Source organism: Colletes latitarsis, chromosome 14 (assembly GCF_051014445.1).
Source record: "Colletes latitarsis isolate SP2378_abdomen chromosome 14, iyColLati1, whole genome shotgun sequence".
Taxonomy (NCBI): domain Eukaryota; kingdom Metazoa; phylum Arthropoda; class Insecta; order Hymenoptera; family Colletidae; genus Colletes; species Colletes latitarsis.
Genome location: NC_135147.1, coordinates 23,111,470 through 23,128,581, shown reverse-complemented (window position 1 = coordinate 23,128,581; position 17,112 = coordinate 23,111,470). Strand labels below are relative to the sequence as shown.

General features: G+C 38.8%; 1 protein-coding gene across 6 annotated transcripts in view; it reads right to left on the bottom strand.

Annotated features, from left to right (window-relative positions):
- The window catches only part of Hth (Meis homeobox homothorax), a 526,461-nt gene that overhangs the window by 505,707 nt on the left and 3,642 nt on the right, over positions 1-17,112 (bottom strand). For all 6 annotated transcript variants that reach the window (XM_076782345.1, XM_076782344.1, XM_076782343.1 and 3 more), the window contains exon 2: positions 1,476-1,735. In XM_076782345.1, the coding sequence (XP_076638460.1) occupies positions 1,476-1,735 (260 nt within the window). The remainder of the gene's footprint in view (positions 1-1,475; positions 1,736-17,112) is intronic.

The window sequence follows — 17,112 nt, the reverse complement described above, 5'->3', positions numbered from 1 at the left end:
AGCAACCTCTACGACTTTCGGTTTTTAGGATCGACCACGTCCACGGAAACACGATCATCGTACGAATTTGAATCAAAATTTGATCAACGATAATTTGAAGAACGACATAATATTGCACCGAGAATTTAGAATAAATAGAAACGTATAAAATTGTTCGTGTTTAGGAATGTACTCTTCTTTTTGTAAAATGAAATGTATTTTTATATAGATCCTAGGGTTTGTATTATTGGACAAGTGTTTTTCCCTCGGGCGAAACTGTAAACGTTGAATATTAACGCTGTCTGAACGGTCTGTGTCGCGAAGCGAAGCGAGGAGATTGTAATAAAGAAGTAAGCACGCAACACGTCATGAATTTTCATGTAAATCACGCGGCCATCGCGATCTATCAAACCTCATTGTAACGCCGCATTCCGCGATGCCATTCGATGTGTAAAATTATGACGTGATTAACAAGAACATAAAAGAATAGGCGTATTAATGGAAACCCGAGCGCGCGTTAAGCGATTGTTCCGCGCGTGTACGACTAACCCCCTCTGATAACGCGTTTAAACTCATTTGAATTTAAAGACTCCTTTAATTACACCGACGATGCAGTTCAGTCGCTCGGAAGAATCTCTTTGCATGATCTCGATCGTTGAGAAAGAAGAAATTAGCAGCCGGTTGCCTGACGTTTGAAATCTGGGACGTTTCAACGTCAGACTTTGGCAAAATGTAATCGCGATGCTAGATTACATTCTGTTCGGACGAATTTAAACTTCTTACTCGTTGTTTACGAATAAAATTTAAATATACGTTGAAACTCTAAATAGTGGAAGCTCCAGGTAGGGGAAAATATTAAAGGGACTTTAATAATCCAAGATGCGTCAGAGACTTTCGCGTTCTTCGTATTCATCAAGGTAGGAAAACCTTTTAAATTATTCTGAGATTGGAAGTAACTCGAATGCTTGAGTAATAGGAAAACCACTAAGACTTGACATCTGTTATCGATTATACAGTACTCAAAGTAATTAGAAAATCGCTTATCGTAGTAGTTGAACAGAGTATGTTACACATACAGAATAACGAGTATATTTGTCTTTAATCCATTAACTTCTAATATCCTATTTTCAGGACATTCAGAAAATCATTTTTTAAATGAAGTGTCCAGTAATTATTTTAGCGTGTAATAAATCATTTCCGAATTGATCACTAATCAGAACTCAAGCCAATTCATAATATTCGAGTTACCAAAAACTGAACAATTACCTCGCATTAATTTAATAATCTACTCCATCTCCTGATCTGGATCGTTCCTATCTGTGTTAAATCGATCTACATTACACTAACATGGAACAAAAAAAAATATTAAGAATGATCGACTCAGACTATGGGACTCAAATAACGAGCTATTAAATGCTTTCGAGCTGCACTTTAAGCATACGAGGGGGTTGAATAATTAAGGGTAGACAACTAAGGTTGCAAAAAAGTCGACTTACCCGTAGATGGCGTCCTTGTCGCGTTTGTGGACATCGGGCACCGCAGACGCAGCAGCCGCGGCCGCCGCCGCGAGAACATGTTGGGGTGGCTGTGGCGGTGGCGGGGGGTATTGGGGGTGTGCTGGTCCCATACCCCCGAGGTGAGGACTGTGATGGAGGCCCGGAACACCCCGGGCGCTCCCGTGTGGATCGTACAGCCCTGCGCCACCGCCGCCACCTCCGCCCTCGAGGTAACCCGCGTGCAGCCCGCCATCGTCGTACTAAAAACAACAAAAACCCCAAAAAGTTAGTAAAAATTGCATATCGATCGCCAAGACGATCGTGATTAAGACCGAATAATCGAGGTCAGAGATCCGTGGATCGTACGTCGCGATTTATTTTCGTTAGTGCAATGTCAACGACTTCGCGAACAACACCTCGTTGTAGAGTCCTCGATCGGGGTACGCGGGCGCATCGATTTCGCGCTGTTATAGCATTAAAAATAGAAACCACCACCGTCCTTGCTCCGAGTGCCATAGTTGCGGAATGTTCGCCGTTGCGTGCAAAAATAGGCGGAATTTATTTCTGCCGAGCGAGACAGCGGTGTCAACGCAGAAGGACGCGCGATCGAATACGCTCGGAAAAATAATACGGGGACGCTTAGGAATTTACAAACCCTCGTGTCGTCTCGTTGGACGTTGCTATTTATCCCTAATCGACGTAGAGGGAACGATCGTTGCAAGTATCCCTAACGCGATATGGTGCAAGAAGCGAGGCAGTAACGAAATTATTAACCCTCCGCAACCCACATAATTTTTGGCGTCCGAGATAAATTATACGCATAAATAAAAGGCAAGAATGTGTTGCAAATTCTGTAGAATATTATGCCGACTGCACCGTCTCTGGTTTCGAAAACTTAATTTCACTTAATCGTAGAATTACTCGACCCAGACCTGGCACGAAAACTACAGTCTAGCAAGAAGATTAATGCCAAAGATTTCACGACAATAACAGAGAGGAAATTCTCAGATTTCGATGCTATTATTTATACACGACAACGAACACAAATTATTGCACGAACAAATCGAATCTGCACAATTCGTGCTTTCGAATTACTTTGTATCGAAGATGCAACTATTTCTAAGGAAACTCACGATGTACATATCTTATAATACAAACAACTATATGATGCAGCAATTTGTTATGTTATTGCTTCCAACTTACGTGAACGCACCTGTGAGTCACTGTATATAAAAATAATATGTACTGCACGTCAAATTTAAAAACTTAATTGCATACGTGGCATTTGCAAGTATAGCTAAACGTTTCGATTACAATTTTTGCTCTTTGGTATAATAGATTACACAAGACCAATGTATTTACAACGACCAAGTTTGTTTCTTTTTAAATCGAACGTGATAATCCAAGAATACAATAAACGCGAGTTATGTACAGCGTGAAATTACATTATACTCCGAGGAAATGTTCTTTTTGCTTAATAGTGGAGAAAAACGCGAATAATAATCGTAAAAAAACTACAAGAATTATTAGACTAAAGGAAAGAGGCGAAAAAACGAAAAGAACAAACTTACTGAAGCGAATGTAATTGGACAGTTGCAGATAGATAGGAAGAAGAAAAAAATCAAAATACTACTGTATGTCCATTCACTGAAACTAAACAAGGAATAAGGTGTAAATTCATTTATGAGGATTTTAGTTCTTTCACTCTCACACGGTTTAAAGAAACAATTTTAATCAACCTGCAAGCGTCGATATTTTTGGATCGAGTACAATTTTGGTAGCAACGTAATTAACAAAATTATGACAGACCTTCCTGAAAGCTCGCACAAAACTGTTACAAGCAGTTGGACGCTAATTGAAGTTTTACACCGATCGCCTGGACATCGACGAACAAAATTCCTCGTTGAGGGCACGGTCGATCTCTCGACGATCGAGAAATACCAGGGATCGATCGGTGGCAAGAAAGCCAACGATTTTCTTGAATCGTCGGGATCGTGTACCTTGTCACGGCATCGCGGAAACGAAAGCACCGTCGATTATTGACGCTAATTACGTGGCTCGGCCATCAGGCCGGAGAGCCGGTAATTTTATCGCGAAAAAAACAACAAAAACGCAATTAAAAAAAAAAAAAATGGAATAAAACGAACGATAAAAATTCGCGGTTATCGAGGCGACACGCGTGTGGCTTTCGCGAAATGAACGGGAACACAGCGTGCACGGTAATCGAGGATCCTTAATTACAACCGTTAGCCAAGGTGACATCGCAGAAACGCTCGACAGATTCGCGTTCGTGCTTCGTCCAATTTGACTCGTTACGCACTCTGCCTCGATACCTGCACAGGTGCGCGTCCCGTATGTGTGCAAAAGATTTCCAACCAACGGACTGATTTCATCGCTTTTATCGTAATAACGATACCGTCGTTCGCTTTTGTAAACCGATCGGGACTTCCTGCTCTAGCCACGATATCCCCAAGAAAACGACATCTTCTGGGCCAGAGTTTCCATGCCGATGGGTCACGATTTATCTAAAAAATTCTATATAAACTTCGTAGCTGACAAATTAAAAAAAATGGGCTGAGATAATATTCGTGAGGGATGACATAACTCTTGCTTTAATAGCAAATGCATCAAAGGAATATTATAGGCTAATAATGGTCATTTTTATGTTTTTCGAACGCGAATTTAGCACCTAAGCCTCGCAAAGGGTTCGTAACCCCATTATGTGGCGATCTAATATAAACACTTCGAAAGCAAAGGGGGTGACTTTTGATCGGTTGTTTTGAATTGAGATTATAAATGAACCGAGGGGTTCAAGTATTCTTTGAAAGATTTGTTCTGACGCGGCGCCGTTCATAGTATTTAAGTCGAGAGCATGTCGATGGGAACTGTCAACGCGACTTTAGAGATGTTTTGCGTGTAATTTAAAATTGTGCACTATTGAGAAAATTTGTAAAAAGCAAATATACAGACTGAATAAATGTGTATTTAAGCAGCTTATCAACGCTACAAGAGTCACCATTTATTACTATCATTATTATTGTACTTGGAAATAGATGAATATACATTGAATTTTAGTACCTAGAATACGTATACATTGTACGCGTTATTACGGACCCTAATCTAATTATTGTAGCATAGTATGGATTCTATAACAGGGATTATCGTGTCCGTACGAATAACACGCGTGATAAGAGAATGAGAAACCGGATTAATAAAGATAGACGAAAGTTGCAGTTAATTGATGCACAGACGGAATCCTACTTGTGTATATTTTCATCTCACGATAAAAGACTCGTTATTTCACAAAAGAATTATTGAAACGATTAACAAGTTTTAGCTTGTAATATCAACTTAGTGGGCCAGTAACTATGCCAATCATAAAATTTTAGTTAACCAACTGCGATGATAAAATTTGCAATAACCCTTTCACGCATGGGAAATTTATGACAAACAGAAATTATTAAACGGTAACTAAGTTGATCGTTACCATCATTCGCATCTCTTATTTCCATAGTATCGACAAGACATAATTTACGACGGAAAATAGCGAAATAAACTATCTGGAATGTTTACATCATTATTTTGAAATTTACAATTTATGCAAATGAGTATCATTAGCAACTATATTAAACGTAGATTTAAAAGCATGGTTATAACCTAAGTCAATTTGTTCTACTCTTGAAGAGGAAATGAAGAGTAGAGGAATAGAATTTTTTAATGGAACGAGCCACAGTAATTTTTGTTGGAAATTACTCATTTTCAAATTGTAATTTGTTGCGATATAACTTACGGTTTGTATCAGAATTCTCGAAGGTCTAAAGAGAAGAACAAGTTCGGATGGATTTCGCGTTGAAGCACGACTCGAATCTAGACAATCGTACGAGCGTTCTGCGCGCGAAAAACAGCAACGGAAAATAAATTCCGTCGCCGAGAATGGACCGAAAAAACGCGAAGCCGCGTCTAATAATTCACGTCGGCGGAGCTATGAAGATATCACTCGTCGATCGAACGGAATATCTTAAACGCGAGAGAACGAAGGACGCGCGGCGACTTTTAAACTGGCCGCACAATTGAGCGCAGGGCAACGCAGCGCAGCATACTTCGCATTGCACTCTAAGCAGCCATACTTTCTGCATCATTTGTCGTTTCAATCAGATTTCATTAATCCACAGCGTTTTCTCCAATTACTGCTATATATAATAATTAAATTAGATACTCGTGGTATTAGCAAGCGATCTATATATTATTTTCTTCCAAATATACAGGGTGTTCGGCCACCCCTGGGAAAAATTTTAATAGAGGATTCTAGAGGCCAAAATAAGACGAAAATCAAGAATACCAATTTGTTGATGGAGGCTTCGTTAAAAAATTATTAACAATTAAATTCAAAAATTTCAAATCGTTCTGGAAAAATTATTTTCGATTGCGGGGGTCAATTACAATCATTTTTTATAAATACACATACTTCCGAAATCCTACCCACTTTCGAGAAAAAAATTCGAGTAAGTGCTGAAAGTTTTGGGTGAAAAAAAAGATTTTCGAATCGTCTTGGAAAAATTATTTTTAGTTGCAGGGGTCAATTGCAAGCATTTTTGGTCAACAGACATACCCCCGAAATCCTACTCAGTTTCGAGAAAAAAATTCCTTACCGAAAATATAATTTCTGGCCAGAAATGTCTGCCCGAATTTTCATGCGAATCTTTAAAACGTCATAACTTCTGAACGGATTGGACGATTTTAATGTTTAAAAAAGCAAATTACGCGTATTTTGATGGAGAATATGTACAAATTGCAAAAATATTCGAAAAGTTGGTCCTTGACCCCGCAAAATGAGAAAAACCCCATAAAAATGGTCTAATTTTCAAACAGCCATAACTCTTACAATTGTGAATATATTTCAATGAAACTTTTTTCTGAAGTAGAGCCCATGGGTACCTACAAAAAAGTATTAGACAACTTTTCTGTAGGGCGTCAAACAAAATTACTAAAAATGAAAAAGGAATTTTTAAGAGAAATCGACAGGGGGTAGGTGCCTAAATTTCTCGGCGAAAAAAAAAATGTCAAATCGTTTTAAAAAAATTATTTCTAGGTTCTGGGGTCAAATACAACCACTTTTGGCGAATACACATACCCTCGAAATCCTACCCACTTTCTAGAAAAAAATTCGAGAAGCTGTGCAAGTTTTCGACGGAAAAAAAAAATTTCAAATCGTTTTGAAAAAATTATTTTCGATTGCGGGGGTCAATTACAATCATTTTTGGTGAATAGATATACCTCCGAAACCTTGCGCATTTTCGAGAAAAAAATTCAGTACGGTCGGAACTTTAAACGTTAATAACTGTTTAACGAAGCCTTCATCAACAAATTGGTATTCTTGATTTTTGTCTTATTTTGGCCTCTAGAATCCCCCATTAAAATTTTTCCCAGGGATGGCCGAACACCCTGTATATTAACTGGACATACAAAGCCATAAATTAATAGTGAATTTTTTTATATATGTTTTGTACATTAATGAAATTAATGCTCGTGAACCCCGCGAGCGATATATTCGTATTTAATAATAATGTAATTAGTATGGTGTTTGTTTCCTTACATATTTATAGGATTAAGTTTTGATATACTATTATTATATCCTAAAAAGAACCGCGCCCATACGTTCGAAACGTTTAATTAAATTGTGTTTTAACGTACCGCTCCGTGTGGCCAATTAACACACATTCGCCTACCTTTATTTAAATATATTAATATATAATACCGCGAGCACCCATTAATATATATAGCAATTCGTTGCCCGTGAAAATAAATTTATTTATTCCTAATAACCGAGCGGAATCTACAATTATTATTACATTAATTATTATGAATTTTGTATATGAAGTATAATGGTAATAAGCAAATTACACGGAAGAACGTACTTGCTTACGGTTATTGAGTTTATTTGTGTAACCTCGTTACATTTATTATAGAAAAGAGAAATCGAGAACGTGAAACTACGTCTCCTACGGTATATTCATATTCAATCAACGTATTTTCATTTTCATAACACAAAACAACACGAATTAAACAAGTCTTTTTTTTCTTTCTATTTTATTTTACCGACGAGTAAATCTGGGTAGAAACCATGTGTTCTTGAAACTCAAAGGAGAAAGAATTAGTTTATAAATGTGTTTCAAAGTCAGGTACCAAATAATAGGTAAACGATTCGGTTTCTAGTCTCTGTTACCTATCACTGCGGTAGGCCATTTATTTGGCATAAATTTCAGACCGTTGCGCAGCCGCATCCGCGATGAAATATTCATAACGCAATTAAAGATAGACGCTCGCGTAATAATCCGCGAAAACCGACGACGAACGAGTGTGCCGTGTCTTCCTGGTTTCTCAGGATCATCTCTGCACGAAAACGATCGAAACGAACCGCTCGTTTTCAAGCGGATAGGTCAACGCGAATGTGCTTAACCCCTTCGGTCCTGAATTATTTCCTTCGGGTAAAAAAAAATATTGTTCGCGTGTCTCGAGTTATCTGGGCTCCTGCAAACGTAACCGAATTAAAAAGATACAATATACGCGTGGATCTTAACCCTTCGAACTCCACGAATTTCTTTTCACGCAAATCAACGACTTTGGTCATTTTACGGTGGCGATTCTGAAAATCGAAAGTGTATCTTGCACACACAAAAGTTTGTGGTCTAGATATCTCGATGTTGAAGATAAGAAAGACCACTCTAGATTAAAAGTTCAAACATGTTCTCTGCACTTCTTCCAGTGTTTTATTTGAAATAGATATCGTCGATACATTTTTCCGTGTAATTATATCGAAGACACTGACTTAGTATATTACTTGAAAGACCGTTTCATTCAAAGATTATTTTGAAATTATGTTGCTTCGTTTCCCTGAATTCGGGCTGAACCGTATGAAACGCAACATCTATTTATCTCCGGCGACGAGATATTTTCCTCTTTAGAAAAGATTAATCTTCCCAAAGATAAGAAAGAACACACGAAGTAAAATTTGAATGGATCCGTAGACAGAGTGAGTGTTTTCTATCAAGTAATTATAGTCGTTGAATACTTTCTTCCGTGCAACCGCGCTGAAGACTAAAAGAAGACACACAAGCCCATTCAACAACGTAAAGTGTGTAAATTTGTTACTTAGATAGATAAATCTGCTGCTTCCACACAAATTCCTTTTAATTTTACCTTGTAATAAATGCCCCTCTGTTTTCTCAGCTATTTAAAATGTACAGATACATTAGGTATGTGATTTGGGTACGCAAATTTATTTCCTTAATGATCATGTAATGCTACATTAACTTTATAAATTTGCTCTAAAACTATCCCACTCCGTCTGACGTCCCAAAAAATAAAGAGAAAACAATTTTTATTCCGAATTTAGGAAACAGTAACGTATACTGCGTTCCTTTGAAATCTATTCGGAATGAACCATACGAAACGGATCATCTAATTATATCGCTGTCTGTTAAAGATAAGAAAGACCACTCGAGGCAAAAGTTGAACGATTGCTCTATTCCAGAGAGAGTTTTATCTGTAGCAAGTATGGTTGTTAATAAGTTTTCCCTGCAATCGTATCGACGACACTCACTTTACAAGTTAATTGAACGATCCGAGATATACACATAGATCTCATTGTAGCAACAAGATAATGGGTGTACAATGTAAAGATACCTATCGATCGTTGAAATTCTCTACGAAAAATCAGAAGAATATTCGAGCTCCGCTTAAAAACTTACGTTACCGAAAATACTTTTCTTCGAAGTATCGTCGAGTTGCGCACCACTGAAGTTTCGCGAAACAAACGGTACGTTCCCCGGATCATTGCGAAACGTCAGAATTTCGGTTGGCGAACCGTGGCCAATTTGCTCGACTTGTTATCGACTCGAAACGAGTACCACGGTAATTGATTATTAATCGTTGCGCGCCGGTGGGAAATTTATACGAGGAAAACCAGTTGTGAACCGAGCTTAAGGTCGTCCTCCTCGAGCAGCTAGAGCTCGCAGAAACATGGCTGGGATTCCGGAGACGAAGAAAGAAACTGCAGAGCGAAAGAGAAAGAGCCCCGGTGACTGTTCGTTACTTTCTGATTGATGTCGACATTTGGAAAACATTGCGACGTACACGCATGCACCGGGACAGCGCCATGTGCCTCGCCTATCTCGAGGACGCATCGTGCAGCGGCCGCTTTATCGTCCACTCTTTTTCGACCCGCTCGTCGATTTTAGGGCGAGGATCATCGCTCCGAGATTCGACGATAACAGGCCCACAGCCTCGACGTTTTCCCTCCTTCGAATTACTTTCACGCGTCTCCAAATAATTACCACCAGTTCGCGCCAAAATTCCACGACGACGTCAAAGCAATTATCAACCATTTTCAATTATAGTAACCTTTACCTCGAGTAAAAGGAACCCCTATTAAATCCACGTTAATACAATGATAATTTGAAGAAATTAAAATTTTATATATTTCTAGATCAGGAAGAAGAACGATACCTCGTTCGTTTTGAAATAACTTACCATTTTGCGAGGCAAGGATGCTGCGAAATAATTAGAACCAGTTGATTTGCGTTCGCGCCAAAATTCGACGTCACGAGCGACGATATTTTAAACGAAACCAAAACCGAAACCGAAACTATGCATCGGAGCGATCTTCAACGACCCGTTGTTCTTTATTTTTACCATCGAATGGGATAAAGAAGGAAACGTATCCGGGCAATTATTTCTCCAGTCATGCTACAGAGGGAAAAATATCCCGAGGAAATGAAATAAATATTTATTTTCCGTAGCTCTGTCTTGTAGTTCATTACATTTCCACCTCGCCTCCTACTTTAATTCTATGTTATTTGAAATTCATCTTTGTTTTTCCTCTTCCGCCAGGTAGTTTCGCACGCTACCGTAAATGAAATTTATCTTTATCTTTTTTATCCACGATTTTTAATCGTTACAAGTCGAACAATACGATTCGTTCCTCCAGAAACCCGCGTCGAATGATTTATTTCTATTTCCGATCGTCAAGAAGGCAATAATTAAATTTACAATTTGATGCTTATTTACCAGCTATAGAATTAATGTAGATTTCTTTTTTGGTTTAAATGACACGAATAAAAATAAATTCTAGACGGAAGGAAGAATGATAAAATTAATTCAACGCGCTGCTGTCTTTCGAGATCTACACGCGGTGGTCACGCATTGTGATAACATACAATTACGTTATTGTAACTCTCTTTCCTCTGGGAACAAAAGACACGATGCCATTAACGAATATTCCGTGTTCCAAATCGTAAAAATTTTCATTAAAAACAAAATAAATTGAGCGCGTCAAAAAATATGACCCGTGTCAAGTTTTTTTTTCTAGATCTTCTTCGACACTTTATTTATTTCTTAAATTTGCGAAACGCTTCCCACGCGCAACGAAAAAATAGAATTTAGAATAAATATATAACAGAAACCGGAACCGTGGAAAATATCATCTCGAAATATGGACTCGTCAAGACGAGACAGACTTCTAAATGGATAACACTGAGAAAACAAGCGAAATCGCCGAGAGGAAAAAATAGTCAGGGATTAGATTGTTCTCAAATTTATAAATTCCACAACCTGAATCAATATTAGAAAGATTGATTCAGAAATTTCACAAACGGAGCTGAGAATTGCGCAACGATCCGAGGCGGGAGTTGAAACAAATCGATTCCATTAAATATTTCTTTCAAATAATTTGAAAGTTGGTCGTTCCGTACCGAACTCTGAATATTCAGTAAAATCGTACGATATTAAACACGCGCCGTTTGCTTCGTTCCTAACAAGTTAATCATTCTAATTCAAGCGGTATCCTACAACCAATCAGGCCTGAAATCAAAATATTTGAAAATTGCTGCGAAAATAACTTTCTGGCGCAATTTTCACGATTTTTAGGACTGGCTATCTTCGAACTAAGAAGTGCTTATCGTAGAAAACTATAGTGGCTATTTTTATAAGATTATGAACAAAATTATAAAGACATCTTTCTGTCTTTCGTCGACCAGAAAATTCGGTAGACAAAGACGTATTAATTTTGAATCGATCCAGCGAACATTTTCTATAAATATCGGATGCAAAAATGCTGAAGCCGGTGTTTCGGTATTTAGGGTGGCGCCTTTCGAAAAGTTTAGGAGCCGCAGCGTTGAAGTCTCCGAGCGAGCACACGCAAAATTTAAACGGCGTAAAATAAAACGTTGCAATAATTCTTTCGCCACCGAAATAGACGCTGCTCGGGAGGACATTTTTCGCGGTCTGGAATAAAACGCGGCCCAGAAATCGACCAGGCAGAGTGCTGAAATTCCACGACTGCTTTCGATCCACGAACAACCCACGACACTACGTTTTCCTCGACTCGTTAATGTACCGTTACACAAAGATCCCACTCCGTCGGTCCAAAACGACGACCGAAATAGAAAAAAAAAAATCGTCTCATCGGGCACATGGGGGGGAACGGAACGACGAGAAATCGATACGACTTTAATCCGACGGGCTAAAGGCCGATATCCGCGGCAATCGGGAGAGCGAAAGTGATTGATGGATACCCATAAATACATAATCACGGCTCGCTCGTGGTACAGCGGTGGACAAAAATCGACGCTATTCACCGGGTTAGGAATTTTTAATCCCGGTAACTGCGCCTCGCCGCCGTACACTTTCGTTCGATTCGACGAAAAAAGAAAAAAGAAAAAAATTCGGAAAGGGTAAAAGTTCAACCTTCGACGCTGAGACCGCGACTTGTCGGGTTGCCCAAGAAAATGTTACAAACTTTTTAGTTTCCACTATTTGTCTAATACAAGACTGAGCCACACCTGTCGTAATGTAGAACGATATATAAATGGAAATGAATTTTAATAAAATTTGGCTGGCGTATAGGGTCCACGCGAGAAAACTAAAGATGGAGTTTGGAAAAGCTGCTTGGATCAAGTATAGCCGAGTTTCTTATAAGTGTATGAGCAAGTGCTTGGTTTCTACAGCTACGTAAATATTAAAAATGGCGCGTTCTCGATCGCCAGGACGTTTTTTCCGACGTTCGTCACGCGATAAAAATTGTTGGAGAAGTTCGAAGACGATGGAGCAAGTTCGACGGATTCGAGTCGCGCGAATTACCCTTTCGAAGTATTCGACGGCGGAAAGAGAGAGATTCGCACGCGAACCGGTACCCGGGTAGCCCGTGCACGCACGTTTGGGCAATTTTGTGAGTACGGGCCACCAGAGTGAAGGAAAATTGAGCGGTAAAACGTGCGCGCCTTGCGCCGCCATGCGAGTGGATTGAGACGCGGCCTCGATGCACCGTGTTATTTAGACCAACGGACCAATCCGCAAGTCTTGCTACCCCCGACTTGCCATTACCCGCGGAAGCTTCCTATCGATGCACGGAATTGACCATACTTCGATTCTATCCTCCAATTGCAGCCCCCCTGCCCCTGCAGATATCCATTTTTCAACCATTGAAATATTCGTAAATATAACGAGGCGAAAGAAAACCCCAGATCCAAGACTCTGGACGTAATCGAATTATTCTACTTAATTTTTATTACTTTACTATAGAAAATACCTCTCAAAATATTGGATTTTATTCAATCGTTCGCTAGAAGTCACATGTTTTTATTTCTAAAGAAATTTCTATCTTGGAAACACGGTTGGACGTTTACACTTTTGAATTAAGATCGAATATGGGCCTCCATTATCTCTACACTGATGAAGAATTTCACTATGATTTCTATGTTATTACTGAATGTAAGTACCTATTTAATGATGAATATACGAAAAAATTGAATAATGAAAGAAAAATAAATAGATGACACTTCTCTGATAATTTTTAACCATGTGTGTGTGGTTTACAGAAATATAATAATACACTATTACTCTGCATATTTGTCTTCATAAACACATGTTAAATGTACGTTTTATGCGCACATCGCAATTATTATAAAGATTAAATCGATTCTTTGCTAAAAATTATAACGATTCCTAAATTGTACCACCGTATGGTTTCTTAAATCGTTTCGTTATGATTTATTAGCTCGAGCTTAACCTGTTCGCTACCACGCATTTAGCTTATCATATAGATTATACGACACGTACACAGCTTATCATATTGTTTATGCGACACTAAAATATATTAATATTAACGTAAATGTACTACATTCAATCATTACTATTATACGTTGGGTTCTTTTCCGTTTCTTATTGATAAAATATCCATTAGTAGAATAATTCCTCTTCTTAACTACACTTTTCATTATTATTTTATTACTTTTAAATGATATACTATTTAGAGAACCGGTTCTTTAAATCGTACCTTTCAAGTATGTCATAATTTTTCCCCCAATGAATGTTTTAACGCGTAAAAAATTTATACCAAATATAAGATAAAATATCTCGATTGTACCCTATTTATTTACGTTTATAATTTAATAGAATCTAATAGAACCGCAACAAGCTTCTGCAGGAAAAGGTACACTTTAACTGTAATTGTTTCTAAACGGTACGTTGTAATAAATTTTTCCTTGACAGGGTACATGCAAGTTAACGATTTGACGCACTGACCGCGTCGCTCGCACATAATTGACAAGAATTTTCAACACGTAATTAAAAATTTAATTTTTCACCCTTTTGCTCCTGACAGTTACGGACTTATACATACACATATACCGTGTGTGAACGCTCTATCTATTGCATCATGTTATCATATCCATGATTCTAGAAACAGGAAGAGGTTTTCCTGTTTCCAGAAAAATTTTCAGAAAATTCCAAGGTAATCCTCCACTGAACGAATTTTATTTCATCTATCAAGAGTATACGAAAGAATGGACAAAATTTTAACATTCTCAGAAGATAATTCTAGGATCTAGGATTTTCCTCGCTGAAGTGTCACTTTCATCACACTTCTTTGAATCCAAGGTACTTTTCTCCAAGAAAAGAATTTGTTCTTTCGATCAAACCACGATTCAATTATCTCACCGAAGTCTTCCGCGCATCGAATCGATTATGCTGCCGACTTCCGTCGAGGGTGTCGCGAATTTTGCCAGGAGAATCGCGAAAAAGGGAAATTGTCGCGTCGATAGCGAGGAAATTCGCCGATGGCGACCCATTGAAAAATAGACGGAAACGTTTCGTTGCGATATCGGCTATGGCGGGGAACCGAAGGCCGTCGGCGGGGCTCGTCGTCGCCTGGAACGAGACGTACGCTCGTGTTTGATTCCGTCACACGAAAATCGGTGGGCACGCGAGCGATCTGCCGGTTATCTGCGATCGCGTAAAGCTCTTTATCGGCGCAGATACCGTTTTTCACTTGGTCGAGGCTCGATAAAACCGCGCGCCTCGCTGGAATTGGAAAAACGCCACGGAAAACCCGTCCACGGGCCTTAAAATTAACTCCACCGACGTTGCTCCGAACGAAATTGTAATATCAGCTTCCACCGTAATTATTTGCCGTCTATGCTCTTGTTTCTACTATATTAAACGTCTCAGTTTTGGTTGGTTGGATTTGGTAAGAAGGGAAGAAAGTTGAAATTTTAATTATTGTGTTGTTTAGTCGATCAAATAAAAACACAGCTAATAATTATTGTAGGACACGATACAACGACCAACGAAAGTTTGAACGTCGACTGGCGATATGACGGAACACAATTTTTCACTCTCGGGAGAATATTGGTTGATCGACGTCGCTGCGAACGGGGAAAAAATAAATTCGAATCATCGTAATCCCCTGACGCGCGAAAAATTTCTGTCGAAGAATAATTATTCGACGCAATACTTTCTCCGATGGACTGGTAATATTTTCGATCACGAAAAATACGTCAAAAAACATTTGCCAAGAGCTGGTACTATTTCCTTTGACAAGATAATGCAAATATTCGATGGAATACTACCCCAGTGCTTCGATTAATTATTAAAACTACGCTTTATTATATTTCTCTTACGCCTGTTCTATTTCTAAAAAATAGGAACAAGTAAATTCGAACGGAACAAGTATACGTCGCTTGCCAGATCAACCACAGGATCATGCAACAAACAATCCACTCTAAACGTTTTCATCACGAGATGAAATCCCCAATGTCCACGCACTAAATTTACGAATAACGCTTTTTGGAATTCGTCGCGAGCACCGATTTCGATTCGAGTGTGTCGCTCCATTGCGTCCAACCGGGTTATTTTCCTCGTGAAACGTCTTTTCGAAATCGCGAGCCCCGTTGAAATATTCCTAAAGTTCGATCGCGAACGATCGATACGGTCGTCGAAGAGACACGTCAAGTTCGAGATAAGAGAATCGAATCCCATTCGACGGTGCATCGGCGTCCGACGGACAACCAAAGTGAGACCCTGAGACTCGAGAGCCGCGCGTTGCTCCAAATTTTTCAACGACCAACCAGTGGAAATTGCCAGGAAAAGTTCGCCTAACCGATGGCCTGGTATCAACGAGCGAACCTCGCGTGAACGAAACTCCCGTCGACGACAAGAATCGTAATCAATTCCAGCGAATTTCTGCGGGCGTTCGACAGAGAGCCTGCACACTCGCGATATCGATTCGCTCGTGCATCTCCGTAGAACACGACCCTGCCGAGCATGAAAGGATAATTTCGGGTTGTCCAAAATCCCTTCGACGAATTCCCGATCCTCGACACCGCGATTCATACGACGATTATTCACCGAGAAACGACCGATTTTCTCCAACTCCACGGTATTTCACTGAATTTACCTGGGAGGAAAAAGAATGTCCATAATCTGGAGACCAGACATACTGGATTTCCTTCGTGATTTCTAGGCGAAAATAATAACGATGCAATGGATTTACGAAATATCCTTCGAACGATTTGTTCGATCAGATTTTTAGTATCCATCCACGACGCTTACAGAGAAGAGACTTTTAGTTTCTTGAATTTTATGAAAGGTATATTATTGTGCATTCAGAAAGGAATTTTTATAAACTAGAGGAGAGGTAACCTGGATTTTGATAAACATTTTTATATCAGTCGATCGTCGACGCTTTCAAACAATGCTTACACATTGATAAAACAAGTCAATTTTGTAATAGTTGTGTTCATGTTTGTTTAGAAGGGGATACCACACTTTCAAACGATTCTTATTTACTGATAAATCGATAAATTGAACTATATAATGGGTATACGAATGTTGAAAGTAAATATGTTTCAAATACTTTAACAATTCTGATCACCACATTTTCTAAGAAGGGCTTTCGCGACTCATAGATGAAGAAAAATAAATATTCGAAATCCTAGCCTTCGGGAACAACTATTCTATGAATATATCTTGACACTCTTCAAACGCTTCTATGGTTTTAATCATTCATCGTCGGCACACTTTCACAACTAGGAAACGACAGATTTCTTCTTAACTTTGTAACAGATAATTACTGTTTATTTAGAAAAGAATTTTCACAATCTAGAGACGAGATAAATTGTACACACTTTGACACGAGAGATGTTCACCAATTCTGTACTACAGCTGTATAACTATCATTTATTTGAAAAGAAATATTTATAATTTGAAGAGGAGACGAAATAGATGTTCCTTGAATTTTTTACCTAGGCCAGAACATTAACGATTTAACTGGAATATTTTTACGAATTAAACGAGACACTCG